The sequence below is a fragment of the Mandrillus leucophaeus genome, unplaced genomic scaffold (genome assembly GCF_000951045.1).
Source record: "Mandrillus leucophaeus isolate KB7577 unplaced genomic scaffold, Mleu.le_1.0 Scaffold42, whole genome shotgun sequence".
In the NCBI taxonomy this organism is placed as follows: Eukaryota; Metazoa; Chordata; class Mammalia; order Primates; family Cercopithecidae; genus Mandrillus; species Mandrillus leucophaeus.
Window position 1 is genome coordinate 730,809 of NW_012104476.1, and position 17,090 is coordinate 747,898.

General features: G+C 39.0%; 1 protein-coding gene across 1 annotated transcript in view; it reads left to right on the forward strand.

The window, feature by feature from the left end:
• Window positions 1–17,090, forward strand: part of AUTS2 (autism susceptibility candidate 2) — a gene marked incomplete at its 5' end in the record, with an annotated part of 1,256,093 nt that overhangs the window by 541,879 nt on the left and 697,124 nt on the right. Inside the window, one exon of the mRNA XM_011992898.1 lies at window positions 12,586–12,621. Coding sequence (XP_011848288.1) covers window positions 12,586–12,621 — 36 coding nt within the window. The remainder of the gene's footprint in view (window positions 1–12,585; window positions 12,622–17,090) is intronic.

The window sequence follows — 17,090 nt, forward strand, 5'->3', positions numbered from 1 at the left end:
TCTAGAATACGCAAATTCATAGAGATGTAAAGTAGAATAGAACTTACCAGGAATTTGGGGGATGGAGAGTGGGAGGGAGAAAAGCTATTGCTTGACAGAGTTTCTTTTTGGGGATGATGATAATGTTTTAGAAATAGATAGTCATGACAGTTGTTCAATGTTTTGAATGTAATTAATGCCACTGAATTACACAATTAAAAAATGGTGATCTGTTAAAAAATGTAAAAATGATTAGGGCTGTAATAACGCTTATTGTGCTTTCACTCTGTTGAAAATATGGAAAACAGTTACAACCTTTACCATCCTTGTCTAATTGTGTCACCTGTGTCATTTCTGGTCCTGTTTCTATTGGTTGTTTTTTCTCTTCCTTATGGATCATATTTTCCTGCTGCTTTTTATGCCTGGCAATTTTTCACTGGACGCCAGACATTATAAAATCCTGTCAGTCTTAAGTCAGTCAATGAGACACTTTCAATTCCTATTGTTTATTATATTTAAAAATTATGAAAAAAATTTGTGGACCTATAGTAGGCATATCATTCATTAATTATTAACATTCATACTTTTTGCAACATTACTAAAAAGGAAAGAAAGAAAATTGATCCAAAAAGTGGACATTAAGTGAAATGTTTTGAGATCCCTAGTCACATTTCCCTCACACATGTGCAGGTCTGTGGTTGCAGAGTCCTGTGTCAAACACTTCTTTTTTTTTTTTTTTTTTTCACGGAGTTTCGCAGCATGATGTTGGCTCACTGCAACCTCCACCTCCTGGGTTCAAGCAATTCTCCTGCCTCAGCCTCCTGAGTAGCTGGGATTACAGGCGCTTGCCACCACGCCCAGCTAATTTTTTGTATTTTTAGTAGAGATGGGTTTCACCATGTTAGCCAGGCTGTTCTCAAACTCCTGACCTCAGGTGATCCACCTGCCTTGGCCTTCCAAAGTGCTGGGATTACAGGCATGAGCCATCATGTTCGGCCGAGATGAAAGCTTTTAACAAGTCAGCCCACAGAATGATTCTTTTGGATACCAAAGCAACACCTACCTGTGCAATATTTTAGAGAATAAAGATGCCCCGTTTTTGCTTGAAAGAGAATTAACAATTAATTTATTTTTTACTTTTATTTTAGTTTCCTGGGTATATGTGAAGGTTTGTTACATAGGTAAACTCATGTCACAGGGGTTTGTTTACAAATTATTTCATCACCCAGTACCCAATAGTTATCTTTTCTACTCCTCTCCCTCTTACCACCCTTCACCCTCAAGCAGACCCTAGTGTCTGTTGTTTCCCTCTCTGTGTTCATAAGTTCTTACTATTTAGGTCCCACTTGTAAGTGAGAACATGCGGTATTTGGTTTTCTGTTCCTACGTTACTTTGCTGAGGATAGTAGCCTCTAGCACTATCCATGTTCCTGCAAAAGACATGATCTCGTTCTTTTTTATGGCAGTGTAGTATTTTGTGGTTTATATATACCAAATTTTCTTTATCCAGTTTGTCATTGATGGGCATTTAGGTTGATTCCATGTCTTTGCTATTGTGAATAGTGCTTCAGTCAACATTTGCATGCATGTGTCATTATGGTAGAATGATTTATATTCCTCTGGGTTTATATCCAGTAATGGGATTGCTGGGTCAAATGATAGTTCTGCTTTTGGCTTTTTGAGGAATCATCATACTGCTTTCCACAATAGTTGAACTAATTTACACTCCCACCGATAGTTTATAAGTGTTCCCTTTTCTCCGCAACCTTGCCAGCATCTGTTGTTTTTTGACGTTTTAATATTAATAATAGCCATTTCGACTGGTGAGATGATATCTCATTGTGGTTTTGATTTGCATTTCTCTGATCATCAGTGATATTGAGCTTTTTTTGTATAGGCTTGTTGGCTGCATATATGTCTTCTTTTGAAAAGTATCTCTTCATGTTCTTTGCCCACTTTTAAATGGAGTTGTTTGGTTTTATCTTGTAAATTTGTTTAGCTCCTTATAGATGCTGGATATTAGACCTTTGTCAGATGCATAGTTTGCAAACATTTTCTCCCATTCTGTAGGTTGTCTGTTTACTCTGTTGATAGTTTCTTTTGCTGTGCAGAAGCTCTTAAGTTTAATTAGATCCCAATTGTCCATTTTTGCCTTTGTTTGATTGCTTTTGATGACTTTGTCATGAAATCTTTGCCCTTTCCTATCTGCAGCATAGTATTGCCTAGGTTGTCTTCCAGGATTTTTATAGTTTTGGGTTTTACACTTGTCTTTGATCCATCTTGAGTTGGTTTTTGTATATGGTGTAAGGAAGGGGTCCAGCTTCACTCTTTTTTTTTGAGATGGTGTCTCACTGTGTCGCAAGGCTGGAGTACAGTGGCACGATCTTGGCTCACTGCAACCTCTGACTCCCTGGTTCAAATGATTCTTTTGCCTCAGTCCCCCGAGTGGCTGGGATTACAGGCATGTGCCACCACGCCCAGCTAATTTTTGTATTTTTAGTAGACAGGGTGTTTTACCGCTTTGGCCAGGATGGTCTCAAACTCCTGACCTCGTGATCTGCCCACCTTGGCCTCCCAAAGTGCTAGGATTGCAGACGTGAGCCACTGCTCTTGGCCCATCCTCAGTCTTCTTTAATGCCTATCAGAGAGTGAGAAGGTGGAGTCAAAGACTACTACTGGCTTCTGTTTTGTTTTACTTTTTTTTTTTTTTTTTTTTTTGAGACGGAGTCTCACTCTGTCGCCCAGGCTGGAGTGCAGTGGCGTGATCTCTGCTCACTGCAAACTCTGCCTCTTGGGTTCACGCCATTCTCCCGCCTCAGCCTCCCGAGTAGCTGGGACTACAGGTGCCCGCCACCATGCCCGGCTAAGTTTTTGTATTTTTAGTAGAAACAGGGTTTCATCGTATTAGCCAGGATGGTCTCAATCTCCCGACCTCGTGATCCACCTGCCTCAGCCTCCCAAAGTGCTGGGATTATAGGCGTGAGCCACCGCGCTGGCCCCTGTTTTTTCTTTAAAAATCCCATATTAGTTCTTATTATGCTTATTCTTTCACTTCATTAAACATATGGAAAATAGTTATTACAGCTTTTACTGTCCTTGTGTACTAATTTTGTCACCTGTGCCATTTCTGGGCCTGTTTCTATTGGTTGATTTTTCTCCTCACTGTGGGTCATATTTTCTGGCTTCTTTGTATGCCTGGCAATTTTTTATTGAGTGCCAGACATCATAAAATTTTCCTTGTTGGGTACTGGGTATTTCTAGTTTCTATAAACATTACTCATTTTGGCGTACAGTTTTGTTATATAGACGTGTATGTGTGTGTGTGTGTGTTTAATGTTTGCTTTTGTACTTTGTTGGAGAAGACTAGAACAATCTTTAGTCTAAAGATAATTTTTCCTCCATGCTGACTGAGTACTCTGCCTAATCCCTAATGTCTTACAAGGTTTTTCCACTGTGGATTGTGGGAAAACAAACTATTCCCTGCCTTGTGTGAGCTTTGTAAGTTCTTCCTCCTCCTTTCCAGTGGTTGTTTTCCTTGCCTCAGGTATTTTTCTCTCACAGATGTGCTGATTAGTCTTCAGGTGGAAACTAGAGGGGAACCTTCTGCAGCTTTCATGATTCTCACTTTCTGTGATGCTGTCCTCCTTATCCTCTGCCTTGGAGTTCCAGCTGTCTTGGCCTCCCCTTATTCTCAACTCTGTCTTCAAGACTCAGAGATTCCACCTGGGTCACCTCCTACCCCTCAATGCTGTGGCATGAAAACTCTCCAGGCAGTGAGGTGGGAAAATTTTAAGGGTCACCCTACTTTTTTCTCTTCTCTCAAATGTTATTGTCCTTTATCTTACCCAGTTTCTAAAAACTCCTGTTGCATACATTTTGTCCAGTTTTTTAGTTGCTTGAGGTGGGAGAATACATTCAGTCCCTATTAGTCCATCATGCCCATGACTCGTTTTTCACCTAAGATGAAAATTTCCGTCTGCCTTTTCACCCATTTTAGTGATATTTTTAGGAGCGTTGGCAGTTGAGACTTACTGTCAAGTGAGGTTAATCAAAATACTACATTTTTCTAGCTTTGTTTTTTTGAATTGGTTAGGCCAAAAGAATAAGAATAAAGAATTCCAGTGTAGCTGGAGAATTTGACTCATGGGTGAGGCTTAAAAACACCAAATATGCGGCCAGGTGTGGTGGCTCACGCCTGCAATCCCAGCACTTTTGGAGGCCAAGGCAGGCAGATCACTTGAGGTCAGGAGTACAAGATCAGCCTGGCCAACATGGTGAAACCCCGTCTCTACTAAAAATACAAATAAATTAGCTGGGCGTGGTGGAGCACATCTGTGCTCACAGCAACTTGGGAGGCTGAGGCAAGAGAACAGCTTGAACTTGGGAGGTGGAGGTTGCAGTGAGCAGAGATTGTGCCACTGCACTCCAGCCTGGGTGACAGAGTGAGACTTAAAAAGACTTTTTAAGACTGTCTTAAAAAGAAAAACTCAAATTTGCTTTGCTTTTCTAAATTATTTATTATCAGACCATGTTGCCAGGAGGGAATAATTGGCCACAAGAACTTTCAGATTGTCCACATCAAGGAGATATAGTAACTTGTTTAGATTAGTCACTAGGGAAGAGGTAAGGGGAATAATTGAATACATATTTAGTAAATGTTTACGATGAGTTATTCAAGGGGAAAATATTGCTTCCAACTTAAACAGAATTTTTTAATTGGGGAAGTTTGTCAAAAGTTAGGAGCAAAACATGCTTAAAAACTTTTAATAAACAAACCTCAAATTATGAAATGTTAATGGGCATTTATTACAAACAGGTCAAGATTTAATAGAAGTTCTGCTATTTATTGTGTGTGACCTTAGGCAAAGAACGTGACCTCTCTTACCCGCCAAGACGGACTCTTGCTGTGTCGCCCAGGCTGGAGTGGAGTGGAGTGGAGTACAATGGCGCAATCTCAGCTCACTGCAACCTCCACCTCCTGGGTTCAAGCAATTCTTCTGCCTCAGCCTCCCAAGTGGCTGGGATTACAGGCACACACGACCATGCCTGGCTAATTTGTGAATTTTTAGTAGAGATGGGGTTTTACCCCGTTGGCCAGGCTGCTCTCGAACTCCTGACCTCAGGCAATCCATCCACCTCGGACTTCCAAAGTGCTGGGATTACAGGCATGAGCCACCATGCCTGGCCTTGTTCACACTTTCAAATCTTCCTACCTTTGCTTATTCTTTTTATTTATTTAAAGTGGATTGCAGTGGCATGATCTCAGCTCACTGCAACCTTGACCAGGGGGTTCAAACTTTTCTTGTGCCTCGGCCTCCCAAGTAGCTGGGACTATAAGCATGTGCCACCATGCTTGGCTAATTTTTGTATTTTTAGTAGAAATGGGGTTTTGCCATGTTGACCAGGCTGGTCTTGAGCTCCTGACCTCAGGTGATCCACCCTCCTCAGCCTCCTCCCAAAGCCCTGGGATTATACACATGAGCCTCCACGCTTGGCCTGTTTTATTTCTGTTCTTTGTTCTTTGTTTTTCTTTTCCTTATGTCAGCCTCAGCCTCACTTCTACCAAACACTTCCCAATATACTGCGGAAGTAAACTTCTTTAGTGCTATATTTAACGACTATATGAATATGACTCTTTTCACCTTTCTCTCTGAAAGAATTTTGGGTTGGGTTGTTAGTTATGAGAAGACAGAAAAACATTTGACACCTTTCCAGGGTTCAGATCTTTGAAGGAATTTAAACATCTCAGGAAATAATGAAAGGGGATCAAATTCTTATAAGTCTAATGCTACACAGTTGTCTAATCTTATAATTCTGGTAGCTATTTACAGTTGAGACATTTTTTTCTACTGCTTTTTGACATACCCCTTCTCCTACTTCAAATCTCTCCTGGTCTTTGGGTTTTTATTGATTTGTCTATCCCACAGTGCCACTGTTCATCCATCCATGGCGCATCTTTCCTATTCTTTCTTCTTCCCTTCCTTCCCTCCCTCCCTTCCTCTCTTGAAATCTTTATTGAGGTTTTATTCCATGCCAGGTTGTTTCACCAGCTACTGTTAAGGAGGAAACTGACTTGAGCCGCTACCATGAATGAACTTCCCACATTGTTATAATTAGATTAGGAAATCTAATCTCAACCTGACAAGGATTCTTGGTATTTTATTCCTCTCTTTTTTAAAAAAAATCTGTGCCACATTTTCCTTTTCCTTAACAGTTTGCTTATGCCTTTTTCCATTCCTGTCTCATATATTTATGAATTCTCCTGGATATGTCAGTATTTCAGTTGTCAAGAAATGTCAGTCAAATTCCTTTCATTCATCAGGTATAGTCTGGGCATTTGAGGTTGAGTGGAGAACAAGATGAAGCCTCTGCCCTCATGAAATTTCCATTCTAGTGGGAGCGACAAATCTGTGAAGAAACAACTAAAATTCTTTCTAATACAGTGTTTTCTGACATAAATAATATGAAGTGTGGGGGTGTGCTGCCACTTTAACTAGTGTGATTGGATAAGGCCTTTCTGTGTAGGTGACATTAAAACTGAGGCCTAAATAAAGAAGAGAAGGTAGACAGGTGAAGATCTATGGGAAGAACATTTTGGGCAACAGGAGCAACAAGTTTAGAGGCCCTGATTCAGAAGCAGCATGTTATGTTTTAGGGCAAGAAAAATGGCTAATGTGGCTAGAGTAGAATGAAGAAGTACAGTGGCTGAACACGTAACTTCTAACCCATGCTAAGGTGGCTAGGTGTTGTATTAACTTCCTGGGCTGCTTTAATGAATGATTACAAACTGTATATCTGGAAACAACAGAAATCTATTATCTCGCAGTTCTGGAGGCTAGAAATTTAGCATCAGTGTGTATCTGTAGGGCTATGTTCCCTCTGCGGGCTCTAGGGAAGAATCCTTTTTTTCTCCTAGCCTCTGGTGTCTCCCAGTGATCCTTGGTGTTCTTGGCTTGTAGATGCATCATTCCAGTCTATTCTTTAGTTTTCACATGGCTTCTACAGCAGCCATTGGATTTATAGCCCATCCTAATTCTGTATGACCTTAATTTGGTTACATCTGCAAAGACCCTATATCCAAATTATGTCATTGTGTTAACTTCTCCACAGAAACAGAACCACAGCAGAAGATAACAGAACCAATAGAGAATGATTTATTTTGAGAAATTGGCTCACAGTTTCGGAGGCTGACAAGTCCCAAGATCTATAATCAGCAAGCCAGAGACCCAAGAGAACCAATAGTATAATTCTAGTCTCAAGACTGGCAGGTTTGAAACTCATGAAGAGCTGATGTTTTTATTGTGCCTGAAGGCACAATAAAAAATTGATGTCCCGGGTCAAAGCCAGGCAAGAGGAATTCTCTCTTATCTGGGAGAGAGTCAGCCTTTTGTTCTTTTCAGACCTTCAACTGATTGGATAAGGTTCACCCACTTTAGGAGGACAACCCAGTTTACTCAGCATATCAATTTAAATGTTCAACTCATCTAAAAACATCATCACAGAAACACCCAGAATCATGTGTGACCAAATATCTGGGCACCCCATGGCCCAGTGAAGTTGAAACATAAAATTGACCATCACAATCACACTCTGGGGTTCCTGGTAGACGTAAACAGGGAGACATTGCCCAATCCATGACAGGTTATTATCTTAAAAACCATTGGAATATGTTATAAGGATTGGAATTGTAGTTCTCACTTTAAAATGTTTATTTTGCCTTTGATATGAGGAACTGTCCATGAAGATGAGAGCAAGAATGAAATCAGAGGTAGAAGCCAGAAGGCTGAGATGAGAGTTGGTGACAACCTGAAGTGGGCATAACAGAAGGTTGAATAATTGACGTTGGAAGTGATGTAGCATTTTCACACCTGATGCTTTTATCAAGTTGTTACTCCATTTTTACTTGATTTCTTCCAACAACTATATGCTTATTTCTCATTCAAATATATTTTGTGTGTGGTTTTTTTGTTTTTGTTTTTTTGTTTTGTTTTGGTTTGGGTTGGCTATTAGTAATCTTATTTCCAAGGCACGTTTCTTTGGATTAAGATTTCAGGTTTTTAAAACACTACTGGAAGATCTGTGAATGAGCTTGTTTTGTGACCTTTGCAAGAAACTTACTTGTTCATATAATTCCTGGCATGGTCCTTCTCCTTTTTACTCCCAAGAGAGAAAAGCATAACATGAAGGTAGGTAGCCAGGGATGTTGAACACAATTAGTGATTTGGAAGAATTTTAAAATATTCAATTTAAATTAGCCCTAGGGTCAGAACACACATTCTCACCTAGGGGTGGAGTACACATGTGTCCTGTCTGTACTCAGGGAGCTGTAATAGTAGCCATGGCCTCTCTGTGTGGATTTATAATGAATGGAGCACATCTATTTTAGATGGATAATCAATTTTGAAATCCCTTGTAAGTATGCTGTTAAAACAGAAATGTTAACTTCATGAGTTTAATGAGTAGCTTCGATGATAGCTTAGTGACAGAGATGGAAGGAAAGGCAAGCGGGGGGAAGTGAGAAGAGAACAAGTGTTTAATGAATATCTACTTGCAGACTTGAATGTCAGCAGCAACATTCTCCCTCCTGGAAAATGTCTTTCAACTGCGCATCCCATTACGTTCCTGCAGCTCATGGTAGCATGAAGATTGAGATAAAGAGTGTGCTTCTAAGAAAGCTCTCCTTTACAATATAATGAGATGGAGGTGGGTAATTTGTGGAGATCGCTGGAGCAGTGGTCAAATATGAAAAAAAAAAAAAAATCCAGCAGAATGAAAAGACCATGTTAAACAGGAGATGGCTTATAATGAGCCCGGAAATTGCATATTAGATAGCCAGCTGGCCAGCATTTCCTCATATCCCTGTCTTCTCATGCAAACCGCTGAAATGTTCTCCTACTCTATTTTCTCAACCTCTTAATAGTTCTCATTTCTACCTACTGCATTGAAAATATGAATGAAATGGCAACTCTACCACTTGAAGAAATAAGAATGAAGCCCTTTTCAGCAGAAGTATTTGCCTAAACATGGATGGATAATATTATTTCAAATGCTTTTGAAACCAAGGAAACTTCTGTTTCTTTCTTTAAAAAATCCTCTTAATTTTCAAGTCACAATTTGACTCACAGCCTTTTCAGTATTCTGTGGCCTCTTTTGCTATATAGTTTGGACAGACTTTGCTTGAAGTCTCCAAGCAAGAAAAATGGAAGCCCTCCCTTATTGGAAATTAACAGGGAGACTTGCCGCGGTTCCTCATGCCTGTAATCCCAACACTTGGGAAGCTGACACAAGAGGCTCACTTGAGGCCAGAAGTTTGAGACCAGCCTGGGCAACATAGTGAGACCCTAACTCTAGGAAAAAAAAAGTAACTGGGCATGATAGTGCATGCCTGTACTCCCAGCTACTCAAGAGGCTGAGGCAGGAGGATCACTTGAGCCCAGGAGCTTGAGGTTGCAGTGAGTCATGATCTTGATTATTAAAGAAGAGTTTTGTCAAATTGTTCAATAGTTAGGGTATTAGCACCTGTCTTCTTTCCTGGTTCTTTACCTTTTGGTGACTGTCTCTTCTTTGGTGACTGTGTCTTCTAAAATGAGAGAGCAGTACCAATCCCTAAATATACATCTGTAAGTGAATAACTTACAGCACATTTCTAACAATATTACCGCTGTTTCTAAACATTCCTTTGTTTTGTTTTTAGCATGATCTGTTGTTGCCTGTGTTCGTGTAATTTCTGTCTTGGAAAATTATTGAAGCCACCAAATGTTTGCAGCTATATTTAGATATAGACTTAGATTAGAAATATATGACAGAGACTCTTTTCTGAGCCTTTTTGATAGTAAGACCTCAGGGATATATGATAGTTGTTTTGAGCCTCAGCCAAACTGTGACTTCCCTGTGGCTGGTAACTTCTGTTATCTATGCTTTGATGGTGGGGTCCTGTTGGTGACCAGGCGTAATTTCTCACTGAATACAAGGCCGTAGTCAGAATCTTGGGGTTGTAGGACTAGACAAGCAGAAGCCTTTTTATTAAATAGATGTCACTCCTGTTGAAATTCTCCAGCTACGACTGAAGGGAGTTGGCAAGTAGCCAAGAAAAATGTGGTGGAAAGGGTGTAAGAGGGGAGGAAATGTCAATGCCATGGACATTTGGCAAAGTCGATCAGAAGAGGGCTTTTCTACACATGTGTTTTCTGCCAGATCCTGAAATCAAAACTGAATGCCATGCATCTTTTCCCTAAAAAAAAAGAAAAAGAAGAGTACACTGGGTTTTCACATGTGAATGGCTCCTGATACAAGAATCTGTATGCTTTCTAGCAAATGCTGAAACAAATTCCAGCGGACCTTTATGTGTATGGGGATCTTGTGTGTGTGTTCCCTCGTGTGTCTGTGTTTGTGCCCGTGTCTGGGGGAGGGGGGTTATAAGGCAGGGTGCTTAAATGCTTTGTTGCATTATGTTAATTCCTCGGCAGTGCAATCAAATTCATGTCGTAATTAAAGCTGTCAGTTGGAAGGCAAGCCAATCGCCACGAAAACACAGCATAACAAATGAAGTGAAATGATTCTGCGTGTAGCTATACAATGCTTCGCCAGGCATGAAATTAAATAAGTAATTTGATGTTGACATCAGAAATTGAAATGATACCCACTGTTCCCTCATTCAGTCAGACCTGCATAAACAATAGCCAGAACAAATATGCACAACAAAGCCCTCTTCTCCACCCAGCTCCCTGAGTAATGTACAATATATATGCAAAATGAGCATAACAGAGCTTTCCGAGACCTGAAGGATGTAATTTTCTTTGGTATACAATAAGATGATATGTATGTGGGGGTAGGGAAGTAGGTTTGGTGGGAGTACTTCTCTTTCTGGGATAAAATACATTTGCAGGAAGGGAAAGAAATGAAATAAACAAATCCCGTGGTCTCTCTGAGTAATTCATCCTAAAATGAGTTTACTTCCCAGAGGTATGGCTCCAAGCTAGTGGAGACCTAACTTGACTTTTGCTTTCTTCTGCTGCTGCATGGAGGGCTGTGGGTGCTGGAAACAGGTGCTGCTGTCATATGGCTAGTCACTGGTATGAGAAATTGTCTCCATGACTACTGTGGATCTCCCTCCATACATTTACGGGATTAAGAATGCAGCAGGATTTTAAAAAACTGAGTCCAGTGAGCAAGATCACACATCTATGGTGCTTCATTCCCCTGAGTTTGTGTGAAACACTGAGATGAAGAAAGTTTTGCTTTGGGAGCTGCATTTAGGAATGCCCTGAAGCATACTCTTCTTGTTTGATGTAGATATAGTTGCAGTACCATATTTCCTCCTCAAAGAGCTTAGCATCAAGAAGAATCACATCTCCTGTAGTTTTATAGATGTCAAATTCTCCTGAGCCATTTTTCTTATACATAATCCATCCATTCATTTATTTATACATTCATTCAACAAGTCCTTATTAAATGCATCCTGTGTGCAAGTCATTGTCTGAAACTCTAAGAGGCAATGATGAATAGGCCAGATGGTTACTGCTATCTGAAGTTTCCAGAGTAGGGGGCAGGACGTGTAGGCAGAAGAGCTAGCAGTGAACAGAGTAACTGTTGAATCAGGGCAGAGGTCATTTTGCTCCTGGGAAGGTGAAACACCCAACCCAAGCTCATCAGGGAAGAGGCCTGTCTGGCGCAGGGATGTTTAGCTGAGACCTGCAAATCTATTCCGCATTTGCTTCATCTTCATTTCAAGCTTAATCACAAAGAGGAAGAGGATGCTAAAATTGAAATAATTTATAAGGAGAGGTTTTAGGAGAAAAAGCAAACAAAAATGAGAATCTCAGGCAAGTTGAAAATATGTTTTTTTGTTTTCGTTTTTTGTTTTTTGGCTTCTTTTCCCAAACAAGTGATGCCCTGCATTCCTTTCAGAATGAACATTTTTAAGTTCCCTGTGTGTCAGAACTATGACAGCTTAAACTGGTAATTCTTGTGACTTAAACCCTTCAGAAAAATGGTGCTTTTCACTGCTCCTCTTGGCCCACACATTCTTTGCATTTTAGTCTACTAATTACGTCTACAAAATGTCTCATTTTTGAAAAGCACCGTGTGTGTACTAACTGGTGCCTTTAGGGAATAAACTGGCAAGTAGGTCATACACTGGAAAAGTCATCCAAACCCACTGGGCTTTTTATTTTCAAGTCAGTCTGGGCTTTTTCCTCTTGCCTGCCCCTTTGCGGCCACAAAACTGAGTAGCTTGAGACCAGGGCATTTAATGTCAGCAAGTCAGGGAGGCAAGCTGATGCGTGTCTGTTTAGTCTCAGTGCAGGGCGAAATGCCATCATTAATTCATTACCCAGCTGCCTGTCAAATAAATTGGCAATTACATCCACCGCAGAGGCTTGGAATTCAGTAAATAGCACGTTAGCATCTCTGAGTTGTTGAGAGATGTAAAGGGGAAAATTAAGCAACACGGTATTTGTATCAGTAGCAGATGACAAGGGGCAGCATACACTGGTGATGTGATGTAGTGATAAAAAGCCTGCAAAGGGCTGGTAATGAGCTGTGTGGATTGGAACGTGTTAAAAACCATTGCTGATTTTCCACTTTTGTCTTTATGCTTTATTGCAGAGTTCAGCTCCTTCCAGCTTGGGAACAGGCTACTTCGTAAGTCTATCTCAACTTCCACATATGTGCCTTGCATTGCCATTGATTTCCTTCTATAATGAATGCTCATTGGGATATGGAAAAAAATCTGAGAATTTATCTCTCAGTCCTGAAGAGCAGACTGATTTCCATTCTTTATTAGGAATTGTTTTACTTTTAGAAGACATAGCCTGCTGGACCCTAGGGATCATAAGTAAGTCCAAGGTATATACCTGGTTCCTAACACCCAGGACATTAACTCCTTACCTGGCCACGTAAGGAGATACAGGGAACCCTGATTAGCTCGTGCCACCATTTCTCCACAATTACTTTTTTAGTAAGAAGTGTCATGTGGGGGTTGGAATTCAGATTATGCATTGAGATACTGATTTCTTGAAGAATATCTCTTCATATAAAGTGAGTTGCCTTTTTTTTGGTGGGGAGGACGGGGAATGGAGATAGTATTTTTTTAATGAATATTTTCCCTCACAGTCTGGGTAGCTTGCCTTTAGGTTTTTCTTTCAGCAATAATTAAACTAATATACTTATTTTTGCTAAAATGCAAAGTTTATTTCTGAATCTTATTCTCTGTCCTTCAGGAAAGATGGCACTGGGGTGCCCTTCAGGGATTATCACAATATTGTAATAATCGTGAATCTAAAATTCATTCTCAAACAGCAGTTGTCACTTCATTATATTTATTTATAGTGAAATTCTCCTTTCTGGATTTAGTGATCCTTTTCAAGATACAAATAAAAAAGAGTGACAAATAAGCATTATTTGTACAATAGGATAACATGTCAATGTAGAAGTCTGTTGTGATACTTAAAGGAACCTAATTGGTGTTCTAAGTGATGAATACTGATACAGTCATGCCTCAGCATTTTCTGAGAAAATAGTGAAATCAAGAAAATCAAATAAAGTGGAAAATAATTAATTCACTTTAGTTGCTTTTAACTTTTGTCTCCAATGCTAATTACTCTGGTTTTCTTCTGCTCACTTATTTCTCTCAATACATTTACATTAAATGTATGGAAACGAGCATCATTTCATTAATAAATGAGTATTTTCCAAGCTTAGCAAAAGTGGCATTTTCTAGATGTTGACTTTTTTTTTGGTCTTTATCTATAATAGGAGAAAAAGTATAAGGATGATTTGGACCTGCTTAATACAGTTAGCACACTTACCCTTGCTCCTACTTATTGTGGCTGAATATTCATACTAACAGAAACAAGCAGGATACATTCAGTATCCTGCTTCAGCAGTCGAAATAACAGACGTAGCCCCATCTGGCATCTCTTCACACCAGGCTGGATGTGGGTTGAGATGCTGGAAGTAAAATCTGGAGACTGCGATATCTATTCTCCATCCAAAAGCTAAAGCCTCCCCCTTTGCTTTCTTCAGCAGAAAGAAGGCCAAAGCCACTAACTACCTTAGTCCTCGGTCATTTCTATACTGAACATTCTATACCTTAGGCCTTGATCACTTCTATACTGAACATTCTAGTGTTTTTTTTATTGTCAGTAGGATCACCCTGAAAGAAGAAAGTCATTTCTCGAAACATTGAGATTTTCATTAAGCTTTTTGCAGTTATTTTTCTCTCTAGTTCCAAGAATGGTTTTTTTTTATTCTCTAATAATATATTCTTATGATTAAAGAGTCTTTAATTACAATCTATTAATAAAATGACTTTTACAGCACATTGGATGAGTATAAAGGTTTTTTCTTATTTTGGTGAAATTGCTGGTAGACTTACTTTGCTTACATAAAAATCTGTCATCTTACTAGCTTACATGGAGAAGATATATACCAGATGTATATTCAGCTTTCAACTATGACAAAAATGCCCTGCTAGGATGTGTTTCCAATAATGTGATTGTTATGGTATCAGAGTGCAAAATCCATTGATATTGTTGCCAAGTCCTCATGAAAAGTATCTTCTATTTCAACTTTCATTCCAATAGTATCACATGTAATAATTTCAGATAGTAACTTCCACACTGGGGAGTTTCATGCTTTTAAGTGGAAATCGTATGTGCACAACTTACATTAGTTCTTTGCCAACATATTATTTACACTGTGCTTTGTGATTTGTGCTGTCATAATAGCTTTTTACTTATGTCTATAAAGAAGGCTCAGCTTCAGGTAAGTGAAATGGTAATTTTTCAAGTCTATCCTTAATCCTCTTCAGCACGTCTTTGAAATGTGGATGGAGGGAAATCACCGGCAGAGTCCATGAGCTATTAGCACAACTGAACCATAACATGAAATCTGGTATAAGAAAGCTGAAGGCACTTTTAACAATCTAGAACCGTTTTCTTGAACACTTTCCCATGCCCCAACTTCACAGTCTTCCTTTGTTTTTATTTTATACTCCTCTAGAGCTTTTGTCAACAGAGGTAAGATGCTATTCATTGTGTGTGTTAATAAAATAGACACCTGAGTATATACATGTGCAGGTGTGTGTGCATGCACACACACACACATACACACCCTTAGCCAAAACCGGTATATTTTACTTTCAGTTCTTTTATCTGTAGTGATACATTAAAGGGTTTAAAGGAGAAGCCTTTGTTTTTGATCTGGTTGTATTTGTTTATATCTCCTTGGTTTTGTGTTCCAAAGATGTCTGCTTAGGTCTGTCACTTTTCCAATCCGTTTAGAAGCAGAAGATCTGAGAAATGAGAACAGCAGCTAAAATCAGTATTTACATAAGCATATTGCAAAGAATTCTTAAAGTAGACAAAATAGAGAAGGATTGGAACAAACTTTCTACATTTTTGGGAGCTTTTGAATAATGTGGGTGTTATACACACAGAGAGACACACATATATATTCATTATATACTCATGCCCAGCTCATATTCTAAATATAAATGAAAGTATAGACTAGTTGGAATCGATTTGCTTTTTTTTTTTTCTGGCAAGAGTACTGAAACTTGTTAGAGTGTGTGTAGGATTTTTTCTTTTTTTTTTTTAAACGTCAATGCAGTGAACACATTTTCTTTTCAATTTAAACGTTTTAAGCTGTATGTTCTCCTTAAACATGTATTTGAGGTTTCATTATGCATAGTGTGTAATTAAGAACTTAGAGGCAGAATGATCTTTAAGACTACTTGTATGGCCTTGGTCAGGTTATTTTATGTCTCTGAGTCTATTTCCTTATCAATACCTGCCTATTAGTGTTGCAAATATTAAATGAGATAAGATATTTAATGAACACAGAATATCACTCTATACTACCAAATAATAAGTACTGTCTTCTGTTATTCACACAATCATGTGTGATGGAGCAAAGTTGGTCTCATCAGGTGGCTGTGCAATGTTGTGCAAAGTAAGTTTTGTAATTTGTACCTGTAGGAGTATTTTATTCTTATTACATTCTTCTTGTAGCTTTCTCAAGAGCATAGGTTTTGTGTTTGATCAGTTATATACATTTTTTTCTGTATGTAAACAAAACACATAGGATATTCATCCTCTGTGATTCTATATGAACATGATGATGTTGGAATGAACTGTTATATTAGCCGTCCACATATTATGGTTGCTCTCTGCAATTTGTCAGTTAAAGTTACTTGTGTGTATTTTCTTCCTTAGAAGCACTGAAGCACTTGGAGCTTTTAAAGGCTGCTTAGCAGCTTTTAGGATTGGGCTGAGAGGTTAAGGAACACCTGTTCAATATATTCCACTTTTATGAGCTTGTATCACGTTTGCTCCTTTCTGACAAGAAAAAGAAAAATTGATGCCCTAGCATATATGAACACAGTAACTGAAATCAGTAGAATGAAAAGACCAGTGAGAACATCTCATGTTGGCCAGTGGTCTGGTATGTCATCACAAGAAAGATCTGGACTCATTCTTTATAGCACTTGACTCCATGTGGAGTTGGGAGCTGCTTTTGGGGCAACTAACCAACCAGGCAGAACTTGATTCCTGGTATAAGGGAAGTATGGCCTTACTTTTTTCCAAGTGACATGTTCTGCCTTCTCTGGATAATTTTCAGCCTTCTTCCAGATTTGAATCTAACTGTCTTAGAACCACAGCCTCAAATAGCTTGGATCCTGCTTTTGTAAACTCCAGTAATTTCTCTTAAGGATTCTCAACTAATAATTTTCATCTTCCTCAATTAGGTCATGTCTAGTAATTGACATACTTTAAAGTTATCAGGGAAAACAACTCACTTCTACTCAGTGATTAAAACTGCCACATTATGTAGTAAAGGGGAATCATGTAGTGGTATACATCTTCAAATGGGATTTGTATAATTATTGTTTTCCTGTGCAGTTGAATTACTTAAGTTGTGTATGTAGTGCTGGTAAAAGGCTGTAGGTGCAAAATATTGACCTGTAGCTTTCCATCCAGGGTTATAAAGGTCATAATGGGAATATTTGCCCCTTTCTAAGTTTTTGACTATAAATCCTTGAAATGTCTCCTGTTTTCGTTTGCTATAGTTTGTATAACTTCTTCTTTTTTTTTTTTTTTTTTTTTTTT